Below are 17,685 nucleotides of genomic sequence, written 5' to 3'. Positions count from 1 at the left end.
AGTGCATACTAATACCAAAGAAAAATCCCACTAATACTAAAGCAAAATCCCTTCCTTTTACCCTTGAAAAAACAGTAGAATGTCAGTTATCTGGACCAATTTGATTGGATACTATGATGTGGTCACAAAGGAACTGAATGTCAAAAATAATTTTGATATTATATACTTCAATTTCAGAAAAGCTTTTGATACTGTTGCACATGAAAGACTGCTGTACAAATTGGAGAGTTATAGCCGTAAGGGTAAGTTGCTGCAATGGATAAAGGGATGGTTGAGTGGCAGATGACAGAGAGTGGTAATCAATGGACGCTGCTTTTTGTGGACAAATGTTATTAGTACAGTTCCCCAGGGTTTGGTGCTGGGCCCATTGTTGTTTAGTGTATTCATCAGTGATATTGATGAAGGTATATCAGGCTTAGTGTCCAAGTTTGCAGATGATACAAAGGTTCGCAGGGTTGTTAACAACAGTAAAGACAGTAAAAAAAAAAAAAAAAAAAAAAGGTGAACTCCAGCCATTATCAACCCATTGCAGGATGGAAGCCTCCTCAACAATTCATGTTCAGGGAGATGGACCATAATCTGCCACGCTGGTCCAGTGCAGTTTGGCAGATCAACCGTATTTAGCAGTCAGGGGCTTGAATCCCGGTCTACTCAAGGAGTGTGTGCTACTGCATTCCCACTCCTGACCACTCGGCTGCTACTCCAACTGGATCTAGATAAGTTGGGAAAATGAGCTAAGTGGCAACTGAAGTTTAACATTGACAAATGCAAAGTACTGCATATGGGTAGCAATAACCGAAGAGAAACGTACCAACTGTGTGGTATTACACTCAGAGAAGTGGAAAGTGAAAAATATCTGGGGGTAATTGTGCAGTCAAATATGAAGTTCGCTGAGCAGTGCAGACAGGCTTCCAGGGCAGGTCATGGAGTCTTGTCAATGACATATAGGAATTTTGCTAACAGGAACAGGGAGGTGATTATCCCATTATACAAGGCAATGGTCAGGCCCACCTAGAGTACTGTGTACAGGTCTGGAGGCCTCACTTTAGAAAGGATGTAGAGTTGCTAGAACGAGTACAAAGAAGGGCAACAAGATTGGCAAGGGAACAAAGGGGTGCTCTTACCAAGAAAGGCTTAAGTTCTGCAAAAATTGCAGTGCCTGTAGAGTAGGGACCTGCAAGGTGATCTGATTGCGGTGTTTAAGGCCTTGAATGAGTTGAGCATGCTGAATGCTGATGGGATTCTTCCTCTTGCTGAGATTAAGAACCTGCAGGGGCATAGATTCAAATTGAGGAAAGACAGTTGTAGAATAGATGTGCAGAAATTTGCCTTTAGCCAACGGGTGGTTGATTGGTGGAACAGACTTCCATCTTTTGTTGTGGATGTTGATAGCCTATATAAATTTAAGGCTGAGCTGGACAGGTATTTGGAACGAATGGAGGGGTGAAGTGTGTTTTTTTTTATTTTGGCTGATGCTGCATAAGCTTGTTGTCTTGCGTTGTATGCCTCTACAATGCTAATAACAATGATAATTGATGTGAGATCTTTTCCGGATAATTGGATGTAAGGTAAGGTTAAATTTATTTAATTGTAAGATTAAAGATTAAGATTACCTTACATAAGATTAAATAAATTTAATCTTATGTAAGGTAAGATTAAATTTATTTAATCATACCTTACGATTAAATTAAATAATTAAGATTAATTAAATAAAAAAAATTACAAACCAATCTCAGAAAACAGAAACTTCCATCCAGGCATTTTTATGATTTTTATACAAAACAGGAAAATTAGAAAGATTTTTAAATGCTCTCAGTTTTTTTTCGATTTACCAATAATGAACACAGATTGTCTGTCCCAGTTGCATTTACCACCACTTTGCTTATTGGAGGCTTGAAGTGGTAGAACCCACGTTTAGCCTCCAGAGCTAAGTTCCAGTCAACCCTAACCCGTCTTTTCCCTTGTGTACTATGACTGATTACTTTTGAGGTTATGGTGGACATCATGGTGAGATCCAATCTTCCTTATATTTGAGGGTACAGCTCTAAAACGGTGTTCGCAGGCTGGCTGCTAGTTAGTGCACCGGACCAAACCTATTGGTAACTCTTTAGGAGGCTTCCAAATCAGCTAGTGTATAATCATGCTACCTCTACTCGGCCAGACAGTGACTGGAGGAAGTCCGAGTAGTGTGTATGCGGGAGGGCATTGTCGAGGCCACGTTATGTCAAGGATCTGGGTATATTCTTACTATGTGTATGCCATATCCAAAAATTTCATTACTTCATACAGCATATCCCCCCACCACTTTTTCTTACTATTGAATACACCATGAATTGTCAAACTAATAAGAGTAAGCTTATCTGCCAAAAGATCTAAACCTCCCAAACACTTTCTAGTTCATTTCATAAATATACGTGTTCTCAATTCTAATCTCAACAATGTCCGTTTCCACTTGCAGTCTGCCAAACCTGATGTACTTTTTCTGACAGAATCTCACAATTATCAGTTGATTCAACTACTGCTCATTTCAGTTGCCCAAATTATTCGCTGTATGATTCTTTTCGCTTCAAAGGTGGTACTTGTGCCTATATCCATTCTGATATTCCCTGTCAGAGGATTGCTAATTTGGAATCTCCTCTTTTTGATCTTCTCTGGCTTAAAATCTCTCTACCTCATTCTGTTAAACTAACAGTGAAACAGTGAGGTAATTTTCCTTGGTGATATTAATGTTCACAACTCCAGCTGGCTTCCATTTTCTAAGTCATACCAACCCAGCTGGTCGAGATGCTGAGGCTTTTGCAATTACTAATGACCTTGCACAGATTGTCCAATTACTTACAAAGAATACCGGACAATCCTGACCATAAAGCCAACACACTTGATCTTTTTCTCACAAACAACCCTTCTAAGTACACAGCTCAGATGAGTGTTTCTTTAGTCACCTCAGATCACAACTTGGTGATTGTCTCTTCTCCAATGGAGTCTTTATCTCATGGCAGTTCCCAACCTCGTGTTGCTTGGCATTACAAGAATGCAAAATGGGATGACCTGCGAGATTTCTTTTCCTTGGTCAGACTACTGTTTCAAAACTTCTGATATCGTTTGCTTAGATCGTGTCAATGAAGTTATCCTTGTAGGAATGGAATCCTTTATCCCACACTCCACTTTAAAATCTCGTCCTTTATCTAAACCTTGGTTTTCCAATAAATGTGCTAAGGCCATTCAGGAGAAGAAAGTTGCATATCGTAATTGGCTTGTTTCCAATTCTTCAGTTTCATTTTCTGCCTATACCAAAGCTCGCAACAATTGTAAAGCAGCTATTAATCAATCCAAACTAGATTTTGAACAGGCTAAGAGTAGAAAACTTGCTTCTTGCCTTAATGGTAGCCAAGCATTCTGGTCTCTTGCCAAAGCTATTGGAGCAACTTTTGCCCATCTCTGCTTCCACCTCTGTCAAAACCAGATGGTTCCATTGTCACTATGGCCAAGGATAAAGCTAACCTGCTAGCATCCCATTTTTCTTCCAACTCATGTATTAATGATCATGTTAAAACACCTCCCACCATTCCCAACACGCTTCATTCAATGCCTCCTGTGGTCTTCTGTCAAAAGGATGTCGGAAGGATTTTGACAAATCTGATGTGATGCTAAGAAAGCTCCAGGTCCTGATGGTATTTCTCCACTTGTTCTCAAAACCTGTACTCCCAATCTTACTCCTGTTCTTTGCCACCTTCTTTCACTTTCTTATTCGAAAGGTGTTTTTCCTTCTGCTTGGAAATTTGCTCATATCCAGCCAGTTCCTAAAAAGAGTGACAAATCTCTCCCATCCAATTATCGTCCCATTGCAATTACTTCTACTCTTTCTAAAGTAATGGAGAAATCAATTAACCGCCAACTCTTAAACCACCTAGAAACCTTCAGTCTGATCAACGATCGCCAATATGGATTCCGTCTATGTTGATCCACTGGTGATATCCTGGCATATGTTACCAATTTATGGACAAATTCAGTGGAAAAGTTCGGTGAAACACAAGCAGTTGCTCTAGACATATCAAAGGCTTTCGATCGTGTTTGGCATAAAGGTCTTCTAAACAAGCTTCCATCCTATAGTTTGCCAGCGGTTCTTTGTAATTGGTTATTCATTTTTCTCTCTGATCGCTCACCGAGAGTGATGGCTCTCTGTCTTCTAACTTCTCCACTAATGCTGGTGTCCCCCAAGGTTCAGTTCTTTCTCCCACTCTTTTCTTTTTGTATATTAATGAAATCCTATCCATAGTTTTACTGATGATAGTACATTGCATTCCATTTTCCACTTTGAGAAACCTTGCCCTGCTCAATCAGCTTCAACTTCTCGAATATCCGCTACCAATTCCTTACATGCCGATCTCCAGTGGGGCAAAGACAACTTAGTTGATTTCAATCCTTCTAAAACTCAGTCTTGTCTTGTATCTCGCAAAAAGGATTCTTCTGCTCCTATGCTTATCTTTGGTGACACTCTGATTTCTAGGCAAGTTGATATATCTCTTTTGGGGATTACCCTGACTTCTAATCTCTCTTGGCACAAGCACATTACAAATATTACTTTCTCTGAATCTAAAAAACTTGGTTTTCTCTTTCGCTCTCGCCGTTACTTTTCTTCCAAGCAGCTGTTCACTCTGTACAAATCGCAAATCCACCCTACCATGGAATATTGTTCCTACATCTGGGGCGGTGCCCCCAAAACCTCTCTCTCAAGCTTCTAGATTTCATTCAGAAGAGGGCAGTTAGATTAATTAATGACTCATCTCTAACAGAGTCTCTCCACTCTCTGTCTCATAGATGTACTGTTTCTGCTGCATGACTTTTCTACAGATACTTCCATGGGCACTGTTCTTCTGAATTGGCTTCTATAATTCCCGCTCTCTCTTTCAAAACAGTCCGAACACGTGCTGAGACCAGACAACATCCATTTCCTGTCCAACTTCAAACTCACATAACCAACTTTTCATCTTCCTCATTTATTCATTCAACTGCCATTTTCTGGAACAATCTTCCTTCATATGTCTTTCCTGAAAATTACAGTCTGCAGAAGTTCAAGTCTAATGTCAACAAATATTTTCTCTTGTCTTCTCAACCTCCAACCGAAGGACGGTACTAAGTACTATAGGTTCTAATACCTCTTGTTTGGGATTTTTATAAAAAAAAAAAAATTTGCATATAGCAATTGTAACTCTCTTTTCTCATCCTAAAACCTGGTGCAGGCATTTCTCTTTTAGTGGCTAGGGTTTTTCTCAGTAATGCTTTCCATAATAAGCCTGTCTCATCAACGTTATAAGCAGTTCTTTCTCTTAATATAACGGAAGCAAACTTCCTTTAAAGGACACCGCTGTCAGTTCATCTGCAGAAAGTTTTTCACCTTGAATATCTAGTTCACGTATACCGTGTCTCAGTTTAAAGTTTTTCAGCCAACCTGTGCTTGCCTTAAAATCTTCGTTACCTCTTAATTTTTGATTAAAATCCAATGCTTTTTCACACAACATTGGGCAAGACACTGGTTCACCTAAACTTCACTTCTGAAGAAAACACAAATAAAGTGCAATCCTAAAGTGGCATTTTCAGGTTTCAACGTCATCTTTTTCCTGCTAGATCCTCCTTCACTATCCATAATCGACACATTCTATTATAGAACTGGAATTTTTCTTGATGTCAGTGAATTGTTGAAGTTCCCACATTAAACTCTTTGGAGAGATTTTCTAATTCTATTAATCTGTTTTTTGTTGCAATGTTAAAACTACGTGTTTTCTTTTTGTTTACATTTTACCATAAAAAAATTAAGAAAAATAATAAATCACGCAGTTTCAGGCCAATATTATTCTTACCAAATCTGGAGCTAAACTAATTTGAAATTCACTCATGGTTTCTGAGAAAACCTAGTAGTCTCTGTGATATTTTTCTATAGTACATTTCTGAAGGTCACATAGAATTCTAGAGGTCACAACCATAAAACAATAACAATTTGCAGTTTTTGGTTTATTGGGCTAATCTATTTTTAACGTGTAGTAAACTCGATCTTTCGCTTATTATCTGCAAACGTGATCACTATAACCGGCATGTACCATACTACCGTTAATAAAAAAAAAAAAAAAAGAAGAAGAAAGATCGGCCTTTCAAATTATTCAGGATAACCGATTTTTCTATTGTAGATACATCTTTAAGTAAATCTCACATCAGTACGCTATTGTCATTGATTATAATCAGATCACGAGTATTGCCATTCTTGTTTCCTCTCTAACACGTAAAAAATAGTCATCCAGTAAATCCAGAAAAGTTCAGCTACTGTGAATAGCCAACTCACAATTCCAGTCAATATCTGGAAAGTTAAAATCTTCCACTATATGACATTGTAATTTACTGTTCCGCTCTATTTGTAAAATTGTTCGTTCTACCCAGTGCTTATATAACTGACTCAGCAATATACTTGCTACCTACCCACATCAACCAGGAGCATTTCTTAGATTCAGTGTGCTTCTTAACCAAGAGCATAACTCCCCTTCCCACTCCCTGTCCATTCTGTACACATTGTGCTCATCATAATCGAATTTTGCATCCTCCCCTATATATAAGTAGCACCATCTTTCTGATGTCAACCACTTGTCTGCATATGATGATTTAATCAATACTCCAATTTCGTAAAATTTATGTGCTATACGCCTAACAGCATGCACTTAATTTATCCATTTTTCAAGGTGAGCAGCCATTTTGGTTTAGTTGTCTAATGTTAGCAGAGGTGTACATCCTTTGACAAGAAGAAAAGAACATTGTGTATATTTATGAAACATTTATATGCCTTTATTCATATGAGATTTCGCTTCTGAGAAAGACGTTCCCATAAATGATATGTTATTTTACTTTTCAACCAGCCTGTATAAATTGGCCATAAAGTGATGAATAGTGTGCAGAGTGTTCATCTGTAGTTCAACTACATTAGCATTAGTAGAGACATATGATGCAAGAAAGCAAGCTTATACAGCATCAGCTAAAAAAAAAAAAAAAAAGACCTTCCCATCCATCCCTTCGTTCTAAATGTTTGTCTAGTTCTGCCTTGAATTTATTTAAGCTATCAACTTCCACAATGACAGATGGAAGTTTGTTCCAACAATCAACTATCTGCTGGCTAAAGTCAAATTTCCACACATCTATTCAACAACTGTCTTTTCTCAGTTTCAGTTTATGCCCCCCCCCCTCAGATTTATAATCTGAGCAAGAGGAAGAATCTCATCAGCATTAAGCCTGCTCAATCCATTCAAAGCCTTATACACCTCAATCGCCTTGCAGGTGCCTACTCTCCAGGCATTGCAATTTGCAGAACTTAAGCCTTTCTTCGTAAAAGCATCCCTTTGTTCCCCCACACTAGTCTTGTTGCCCTTCTCTATACTCGTTCTAGCAACTCTATATCCTTCCTAAAATGAGGCTTCCAGATCTGTATGCAGTACTCAAGGTGTGGCCTGACCATTGCCTTATACAAGGGAATAATCACCATCTTTTTCCCTACTAGCAAAATTCCTGTCCAGTGGATTCCGGTTATTTGGGCCACCGGTTAATCGGGGCAGCCATTTATTTGAGGCAAATCTTAAAAAACAGAACCCAATCGAGAAAATAGCCAGGGTTTACTTTGCTTAATTGGAACAGCATGCCATTTAATTGGGGCAGGAGGCCGTAGCACTGGAGATTACCCTACGATTGTCTCCAATGGTACCACATGGTTCGGTCGAAATTCTGGAGGTCACAACCATAAAACAATTAGCAGTCACCTGTTTATTAGGCTTTTCTGTTAGTGAAATCTATCATAAACGGACAGTAAACTCGATATTACTAAATTTGCGATAATACCGACAGCTGGAATTCTGTGGGTTATGGTGAAATGCGTTTACACTTCCATGAAATCTTCAATCATATAAAAAAATTAATTTTCAGATCTTCTCTTCATTCGTATTTTTAAAGCTTTGTAACTCGTTACTCCGTTCTCATTTGCGCGTATCGTGTTACTTGCAATTTGTATGTGCTGTGTTCTTTGTTATTAATCGCTTATCTTTTTACTGTTTCAAATTTTAACCCCCACCCACAAATGTCAGTGAACAGAAATGTCAACTAGTTAGTATGTACATATTACAGTACGTATTAATTATTCCGATTATCACGTATCATTTAATTGGTAAGGTAATACAGGGTAAATTTGTGCTTAATATTTCTTTGTTTTTATAGCCTGTGGATAATATTCCTTCTATATTTGCTTATTAGAATCGCTGTTTAATAGAATTAAAATTCAATTCACAAACGTGATCACAATGACCGGCGCTTACTACACATCGTATAGTGAACAGTACTTTACTACTACACATCGTATAGTGAACAGTGAGTTCGTCGTAACGTGATTTGATTGTACAGTGAATGAATTGTAAGGGGGGGGTACGTTGTATTTTTAAACTATTTACGTGAAACTTCAGATAATTAGGGCATCCGCTTAATCAGGCCAAAATGCACTAGTCCCGATGTGTCCCAAATAACCGGAATGGACTGTATATCATTGACTAGACCCCATGATCTGCTCTGACTGCACAATTACTCCCAGGTCTCTTTCATTCTCCACTACCCTGAGTGTAACCCACTCGGTACATTTCTCTGGGGTTACTGCTACCCATATGCAGTACTTTGCATTTGTCAATGTTAAACTTCAGTTGCCACTTCTCAGCCCATCTGTCCAACTTCTCAAGATTCTGTTGCAACAGCATACTGTCATTACTGTTATTAACAGCCCTGCCGACCTTTGTATCATGCAAACTTTGACATTAAGCTTGATATACCTTCACCAATATGACAACGATGGGCCCAACACCCGAACCAGGGCTCCCATGCCTGGGTTTTTTGATTGTCATCTGGGTTGATAGGTTTTTTTTACAAAAATATGTTATTATCTGGGTTTTTTCAGTAATTTTTAATTTTAAGTCAAAATTTATTTTTATTTCTTGTAAATACAATAAAATTTAATACATTTAATAACAGTTTACAATTTTCTTAATTGTATATTCTAATAATACTGATCATAACTTGCAATATCTCAAGTGCTTGTACACTACAAATGTAAAAGGATTTCAAAGTTTTCACAGGGTTCTACACTATGGTTTTTGTTCGTGTTACTAACATGTATGGGCAGCCTATTGAGCAGGTGGTCTTTACTGCACAGTCTTTCTTGATCGTTCGTGGTATTATTGCATTATTTGGTGTGATTTTTACATTTAGGTGTGTACTACATACAGTGATATAATAAATTTAAATTGTAGTGACTATTTCTATTTTATGTTAATGGATTAGTGCCTTATTTTTTATTTTTAAATAAGATAACTGCTAACTAGCCATACCCACGAATTGCCCACAATGTCTAAAACTTGTTCCCCACAGAGAAAGATGAGTAAACGGTGGTGTACTCAAAATTTTAGAAATGAATAGTTAGAAGATCCGGAATTAAAGGATTGGTTGAAAGAAGACAGTAATGAAAAAGGTGCATCTTACTGTATTTGTTGTGAAATGAAATTAAAGAATGACAATAAATCGATGTTACTAGCGCATAAAAATAGTTAAATATAGAAAAAGTGCAAATATTGCTAAGACAAGTTCAACGTTAAGACACGTTCTTCACAAAAAGTAAGCCTACGGAGAATGAAGAATTAGCAAAGGCAGAGTTAACAATTGCTGCACTCATTTCTGAGCATAATATTCCATTTGCGCAATGTGATCACCTTATAGAAGCATGTAAGAAAGCATTTCATGATAGCAATATTGCAAAACAAGTTCAGATGAAGGCGACTAAAGTCTCTTATCTTATACAAGATGGCATAGCCTATCATGAAAAAATATACATTTCTAACATATGCAGAAACAACAAGTTTTCAATGATAATAGATGAAAGTACAGATTTATCTTTATCGCAAGTTCTAGCTGTTGTTGTTAGATATTTTGATATTCAAAAACTTGATGTTACTTGACACTGTGTCGAAAATGGTACTTCAGAAGGGCTTTATCAAGCTGTAAAAGATCTTTTCATAGAAATAAACATTCAAATAAGTAATTTTGTTGGCTTTGGAAGTGATAATTGTGCCACTATAATGGGTACTAAGAGTGGGTTCTAGTCATTGCTAAAAAAGGATGTACCATCAGTATTTATAATGGGATGTGTTTGCCATTCTTTTGCATTATGTGCTAGTCATTCAGTCAAGGTACTACCATCATATCTAGAAATATTTATAAAAAATATCTCTTGTTATTTTTCTCGTAGTAGTAAAAGATTAAACGAGTTCAAAATGATTCAAGATGTTGTAGATACTGCTAAGCATAAAATCCCCAAATTAGCACAAACACATTGGTTATCCCGTGGCAATGTAATCAAAATTATTATTGAGCAGTGGGATGCGTTAGTTCTTTATTTTCAGTCTCAATCAAAAATTGACAAAATCGATGGTGGAGGGAATATTTATAATACTATGATCACCAAAGGAACCAAGCATATGTTGTTGTTTTTAGGATATGTACTGGAGAAAATAAACTGCCTGAATATTGAATTTCAATCTGAGCATTTCAGATTGCACTTACTTCATTCAGTGGTTTCGATTGAATATAAAAATATTCTTAGTTTTTTCATAAAAGAAGAAGTCATTACTTCGTGCAGGCTGATTGAAATTGATCCAAGCAATGCAATAAATCATAAGCCTTTGAATAAAATATATTTGGGAGGCTGTTGTATGGCCTTATTAAATTCAACATCACTTGGTGACAGTGAAAAGAGGTTTAAAAATGATTGTTTAAAATTTCTTGTTGAACTTTGTATGGAAATCAGAAAAAGATTTCCTCTAAATGACGATGGAATTATCGCCAGTCTCAATGTTCTTGACACAGTAGTGATACATGATCGTGCCAAATCGCCATCCTCAATTTTCCATTTAGCAATGCAGTTTCCTCATCTTGTTTCTGAAGACAAAATAGATCTTCTAGATGATGAATGGAGATCATTTCGTTTAAATCAAGATTTAGATCTCTCTTACAAAACCATCCCTGTGTTTTGGTATCTGCTACGTAATGTAAAAGATGGCTTTAATAATTCTAAATATAAGATTTTATCTAACTTTATTACCAGTCTAACTATTTTACCTCACTCTTCAGCAAGTGTAGAAAGCATCTTCTCCCAAGTAAACCATATAAAAACAAAATCCACAAACTCCCTTAAACCAGAAACTGTGAAAGATAGACTAATGGCAAAACAAGCGATAAATAGATCTAATCAAAATTGCTATACATGGAAACCTAAATCAGAATTGGTAGAACTTGTCATAAAAGAACATTTGAAAAAAATGTTCAAAGAACGTTTGAAAAAAATGTTCAAAGAACTTCAAAAAATAAATGTGGAGGGAACTGAATGGGATGAAAATTCTGATTACAATTAAATAAAAGATATTTATGCATGGTAAGTTTTATCTTATTTGTGTTGCTATACTATATGATGAAAACTAGGTTTTTTTTTTTGGGTTTATTTAAGTTGCAATCTAAGTTTTTTTAAAATTTGTGAATGGGAGCCCTGACCCGAACCCTAGAGGGCACCACTAATAATATTAGTCCACGAAGAACAGGTCCATCGATTACCACTCTGTCTTCTTCCACTCAACCATCCTTTTATCCATTGTAGCAACTTGCCCTTAATGCATACTGCTCCAACTTTCTTGAATACCAAGAATAATTAATTTTTGTGTGGCGTTCACATGCAAGATTCCTCCTTGGATGGTGGAGAATTTTCTCTGTTTTATGCTCTATTTAGCGTGTTGTTTACTTTTATGACCATTAATTTGACTATAATGATAATCTGCTGTATTAAGGGTTTTTTTTTTTTTTTTTTTCTGATTTTCTAAACAGTTATAGTAGATTTTACTATGTAAAATGAGCCATGGAGGCTCTTTTCATAAGATATTTTCATGATTTGCCTATGGTATTCTTTTCTTAAATTTCTTTTTGTATTCTGGAATTGCTAGGTAGAAGGTAGGTTCATGGAGTAGATACAGAAAAAATTTAAGAATATTTGAATAAGAATGAAGGAAATAGAAAAAATTCTGAACTTGCATGCCTTCCATTCGGCTACATTTTTATTCCTAATTGAAAATAAATTAATTAAAAAAAAAAAGAACTTTAAGCAGTTATTAACCTACTTAAAGTTATATACATATTATTATATGTATATAATAATATGTTATATATATGTTATATACTTAAAATTATATACATATTATTAGCTTTAATTTTATATAGTTTTCAACTGTACATAGATCTTCTGACAGTTTATTTTATTGTAGGAAGTTGATGGCACAAGTCCATTTCATGGCTTTGCCTTTCTTTTTGAAGCAAGCTTAGGACTTGTTCAGGTAAATGCAATTTGTATACAATGAAAATTATATGATAAACAAAAAATAACTTGATCTCTTTCTCTCTCTACACACACACACACACACACACACACACACACACACACACACACACACACACACACACACAATACTGATACTGCCAAGGAGTGGGGTGTCCGATGTAAGAGTGTGAGAATATTAGATGCCAACTCAGCATTCTGATGGGTGTTTATTAGAGCTTGAGGAAGAGGATAGATGTCCTCGAAGGAATTATGTTGGAGCCCATCAAGTTCTCATCTGCCCACCTCAATGCCAAAGCTCACACTTGAACATCAAGCAGCACAGCAGCAACCCCAAGGCAGAATGCACTGATCCCACAGGAGGTAGCTATTGTCGAGGAAATGAGAAATATATTGTGTGAAAAAATGATAGGTGGAATAGGACCAGGGGGCAAAAGTTGATGATGTAGGTTGTAGAGCAGATATCATCTTTTAAGGGTACAAAAGGTGATACTGTTGTACACACTGACACTAATGACATTAAGAGTAGGAGATCTGAGGATTTGCTTAACAAGTACAGAACAATGTTCAGGAGAGTCACAAGTTAGGGTTAAATTTGAAAGTGTCTGGAATTCTGCTCAGACACAGAGGGAGTACATGATGAGAGTCTTGTCAATCAGTTTGGCCCTGGAGAGATTGTGCAAGACTAATGGGGTAGAATTTTTCTCAGCATGATCTGTGGTTGTTATCAGGGGAGACTGCTTCTACAGGGATGGGATGCACTTAAATAGAAAGGGTGCAAGAATATTTGCTGATGCAATTGAGGCTGTGTTAGGTGGGTCGGAAAAACTGCTAGCTGGAGCGGGGGGGTGCACGGACTAACAGACTATATTAGATTTATGGACAGCCTTTAATTCTGTGAAAAATTATAAACGAGAACCTAAAAATCTCAGGAGCTTACCTCTAAACTGCTTTATTAGTTAGTTAAAAGTAAATGGGATGAACTGCTTAAAATAATCATATAGAGAAAGGTTCAGCCTCTCAATGTACATCTGATTGAAGCACTAAAAACTGAGAGCCTGACAGAGGCTTTATGACTGTCATCGGTTAGTGATGCCAAAATGAAGAGGGGTGATTATATGTTTCAATTCTCATAATGCAGTTTGTCTGGATATGGAAGTTTGATATTACTTTAATTCCAAATTGGTAAGAAAGCTGAGGATAGTTTGGCATTAAGAATTAAGTATTGGTGATGCGTTGTGTTAAACAATTCTATTACAAGTGAGTCTACAGTAGTCAATTTGTAACTGAGGGGAGTTTGTTAAAACCATTGCCAAATCAGTTTTAAGTTGTTGGTTCGAAGAGTAAGAGTAAACATGAGTAGTGAGCTCAATGGTATGACGTGATGTTTTTAAACTTGCATTATGGTAATATGCTCTGGTTTCGATGTATTTGATGTGTCATATCTTACTGTGGTGCTTCCAATGTAACGTGCGTTGCAGTCTTGTTGACAGGGAATTAAATACACTTTAAATGTACAATTAAATACAATTATTGATATCTATGACGTTATATTTTTGTAACTATCTATTGAAAAAAGTATTGATTTTATTGTACAATGAGAAAATTAAAGATACTGTATTTCCCCATGTATAAGACGCACCCTTTTTCGAAAAATTTGGGGTCTAAAAACTGGGTGCATCTTATACAGTGGTTGTAGATTTTTTTACTTGCATTTCCCGCTTTTTTGCACTTGTTATCTTTGTGCTCATTGTTTCGCACTTGTTACCAGTATATTAGGTTACATTTTGCCAGTTCTGCCCAGAAATGTACATTAGAATATGAACAGAACAATAATAGCATAAACTTCTCAAAGTTAATAAATTGCACACTTGCATTTATAGAAAAAGGACCCACAGACCAGTTCTTGCATTTCCATTCTCATCATCCATACAGTGTAAAAAAAAAAAAAAAAAAATCAGTTTTATTTACTCAAATACATAATGCAATAAAATATTGTAATCATGAAAATAACTTAAAAACAGAATTAGAATATCTAACAAAAACATTCAATATTCTATGACTCAGAAAAGATTTTCGTACAGTGCTGAATTCAAGTTAAAAGTGATCCAGTTTGCAAAAGTGAATGGAAATCGTGCTGCTGAACGTAAGTTTGGTCCTCCTCCAACTGAGAAAACAATCCGAGACTGGCTACAGGAAGAAAAAACCCTACTGAAAACGCCACGGCAGAAGAAGGCCATGAGAGGCAAGTCAGCAAAATGGCCTGATTTAGAGAGGGAATTGAAGATATGGATTGAAGAGCAAAGGGCAATTGGAATTCCTGTGTCCAAAAAGATGGTTCAGCATGAGGCAAGAAGAATTGCTGATGAAAAAGAAGTTACTGATTTCAAAGGAGGACACAATTGGTGCTTCAGGTTCATGAAACGGAATGGACTAAGCATGCGTACAAGCACCATCCTTGCCTAAAAGATGCTGAAAGCTATGAGCAGAAGGTCCTTGAATTTCATCGTTGTGTCATTCAATGTCGGAAGACACATCAGTTTGAGTTGGGACAGATTGCAAATATGGACGAAGTCCCCTTCAATTTGATGTCCCAAATAACAGAACTGTTGATAAGAAGGGGGTGAAAACTGTAACTGTGAAGACAAGTGGACATGAAGAGAACCATTATACAGTTGTTCTAGCTTGTTGTGCCAACGGAACCAAGCTGCCTCCTATGCTGATTTTCAAACGCAAAACAATGCCAAAAGAAGACATTCCTCGAGGAGTGATTGTCCACGTTCATGACAAAGGTTGGATGGATCAGGATGGGATGAAGATCTGGTTTGAGAAAGTTTGGAGCAGGAGACCAGGTGGGCTCTTATGCAAACCTGCCCTGTTGGTGCTTGATCAGTTCAGGGCACACATAACAAAAAACACGAAGAAGGTTGCTGCAGAGCAAAAAACAAAACTTGCTGTCATACCTGGAGGCTTGACATCCCGGCTCCATCCACTTGATGTCAGCATTAACAAACCCTTCAAAGCTGCCATAAGAGATGAATGGAACCAATGGATGAAGTCTTCTGGGGACAATTTGACACCAGCAGGAAGAGTGAAGAAACCAACTATAGGGGAAGTTTGTACCTGGGATAATATCAAGATTGAGATTGTTGTCAAGTCATTTAAGAAGTGTGGCATTTCAAATGCCATAAATGGAACTGAGGATGAGGCAATATATGAAGACAGTGATTCGTCATCAGACACAGATGAGGACAAGCTAATGGATGGGAGTTTTGACAGTGATGAGGAGTTGTATGAATTTTATCATGAATAAAACTTGAGTTCAATAACTATGTAATACATTTTTTTTTCAAATTTCGGGCCCCAAAATTAAGGTGCGTCTTATACAATGGAAAATACAGTATATCAGCACCTAAAATACATTCCTAAGTTGTGTCACAAATTGGCTGTGATATGGAAGAATTATGCTGATGTTTGTGTTAGCAGTTTATTTGTTGCAGGCTGAATTTCACTTCTGTTTTTTACTTAATGTATAGTTTTTTGTATGAGGTTATAAGGATATTTCCTCCTTAGGGATGTTTTTGTTAGATATTCTAATTCTGTTTTTAAGTTATTTTCATGATTACAATATTTTATTGCATTATGTATTTGAGTAAATAAAACTGATTTTTTTTTTTTTTTTTACACTGTATGGATGATGAGAATGGAAATGCAAGAACTGGTCTGTGGGTCCTTTTTCTATAAATGCAAGTGTGCAATTTATTAACTTTGAGAAGTTTATGCTATTATTATTCTGTTCATATTCTAATGTATATTTAAGTCTTTGATGAAAATTATTAAATTTATTAAAAAGGTCTATTTGTGTTTTGAAAACTATAAGTATGTCATCTGCATAACAAATGAAAAGTTTGACTGTGGGAGGGAAAAGGGTTAAGAATATCATCTTCTATAGAAGCTAAATATATTTCAGATAGTGGGCCGATTACCTAGGAAGTCCATATATTTGTTTGTATCAGTGTTGAATTTAAACTATCAGGCTTGAATAAGTAGGGAAGTGAGTGCAACAGTGTTATCAATGGAAATTGTAGTTCGCTGTTTTAATTCAGTCTCTCTTGTGAACCATTCTTTTAATTTCTTTAAAGTAAGGGCTGTGCTAACATTAGTATACAATGATATGACATTAAAGGAAACAAGAAAATCTGTCTAATATTTGAATGTTTTGGATTAAGGAGGTAAGAGGATTAAGGTGGTAGTTAACTAAGAGTAAGAACAGGTGTATGTACATCAATATTAGGATTACAGTAAATATATTTGATGAATATTAAGTACTCATCAAGCCATCAAATGAAGACATTGTAGGGATATCAGAGACCTGGTGTCCCTCAGATATAAGGGATGTAGAATTTGAACATATGGAGTAAATGGTATACAGAAAAGACAGACAGGAGTAGGGGGGGGTTATACTCTTAGCTAAGCACGTAAAATCTAAGGCAGTGCATCCAGTTTACATGGTTGGCCAGTGCAATATTGAATCAGTTTGGCGTGACTTAAGCACTGGGAAAACAAAAATGAGGAGGAGTATGTTACAGGCTGAATGAGTGGGATGAGCACAACTATACAGAAAATAGAGTGAGCCAGTAAATCAGAATGTCTTATAATGGGGGATTTTGACTTTCCAGATATTAACTTGAACTTCTGGGTTGGTCACTTGCACACTAGCATGACCTTTGTGGATTTATTGGATGATTTTTTTCCTGAAGCTGCAGCATGTTTGAGAGGCAACATGAGAGCAATAGTCTTGATCTGGTTATCAGCAGCGACTCTTGAGGCATTAAGAATCTACAGATAAAAAGACCACTAGGTGGCAGTAATCACAGTATATTGATGCGGGATTTACTTAAAAATGTAACTATCATGATGGTAAAGGGAAGTTTTTGCTTTCATATAGGAGACTATAATGGCATCAAACAGTTTTTAAATTCTGTACAGTGTTACCAACAACAAATTCTAAATGAAAAGCATTCAGGGGAATAATATTGAAACTAATCTTTTCATACTAACTAAGAAATACTGTTTGAGACTTAGATCTAAATAGATGTCAGATGAACTGTTGAGACACGTGGCAGAGAAGAAAAATGCATGGGATGCATATAAATTATCAGGTGATACAGAAGCCTGTGGTAGATATAAACTAGTCTGCAATCAAGTCACAAAGGAAGTTAGACAAGCCAAGTCAGATTACAAGA

General features: G+C 36.4%; 1 protein-coding gene across 1 annotated transcript in view; it reads left to right on the top strand.

The window, feature by feature from the left end:
* The window catches only part of LOC150079434 (vesicle-trafficking protein SEC22a-like), a 115,543-nt gene that overhangs the window by 91,104 nt on the left and 6,754 nt on the right, over positions 1-17,685 (top strand). The window contains exon 6 of the mRNA XM_090383067.1: positions 12,369-12,437. Within this exon, the coding sequence (XP_090239193.1) occupies positions 12,369-12,437 (69 nt within the window). The remainder of the gene's footprint in view (positions 1-12,368; positions 12,438-17,685) is intronic.

This window comes from Mastigoproctus giganteus, chromosome 10, assembly GCF_048544385.1.
Source record: "Mastigoproctus giganteus isolate SK-2022 chromosome 10, ASM4854438v1, whole genome shotgun sequence".
In the NCBI taxonomy this organism is placed as follows: domain Eukaryota; kingdom Metazoa; phylum Arthropoda; class Arachnida; order Uropygi; family Thelyphonidae; genus Mastigoproctus; species Mastigoproctus giganteus.
The sequence above is the reverse complement of the archived record's forward strand: the minus strand, read 5'-3'. Positions and strand labels throughout refer to the sequence as shown.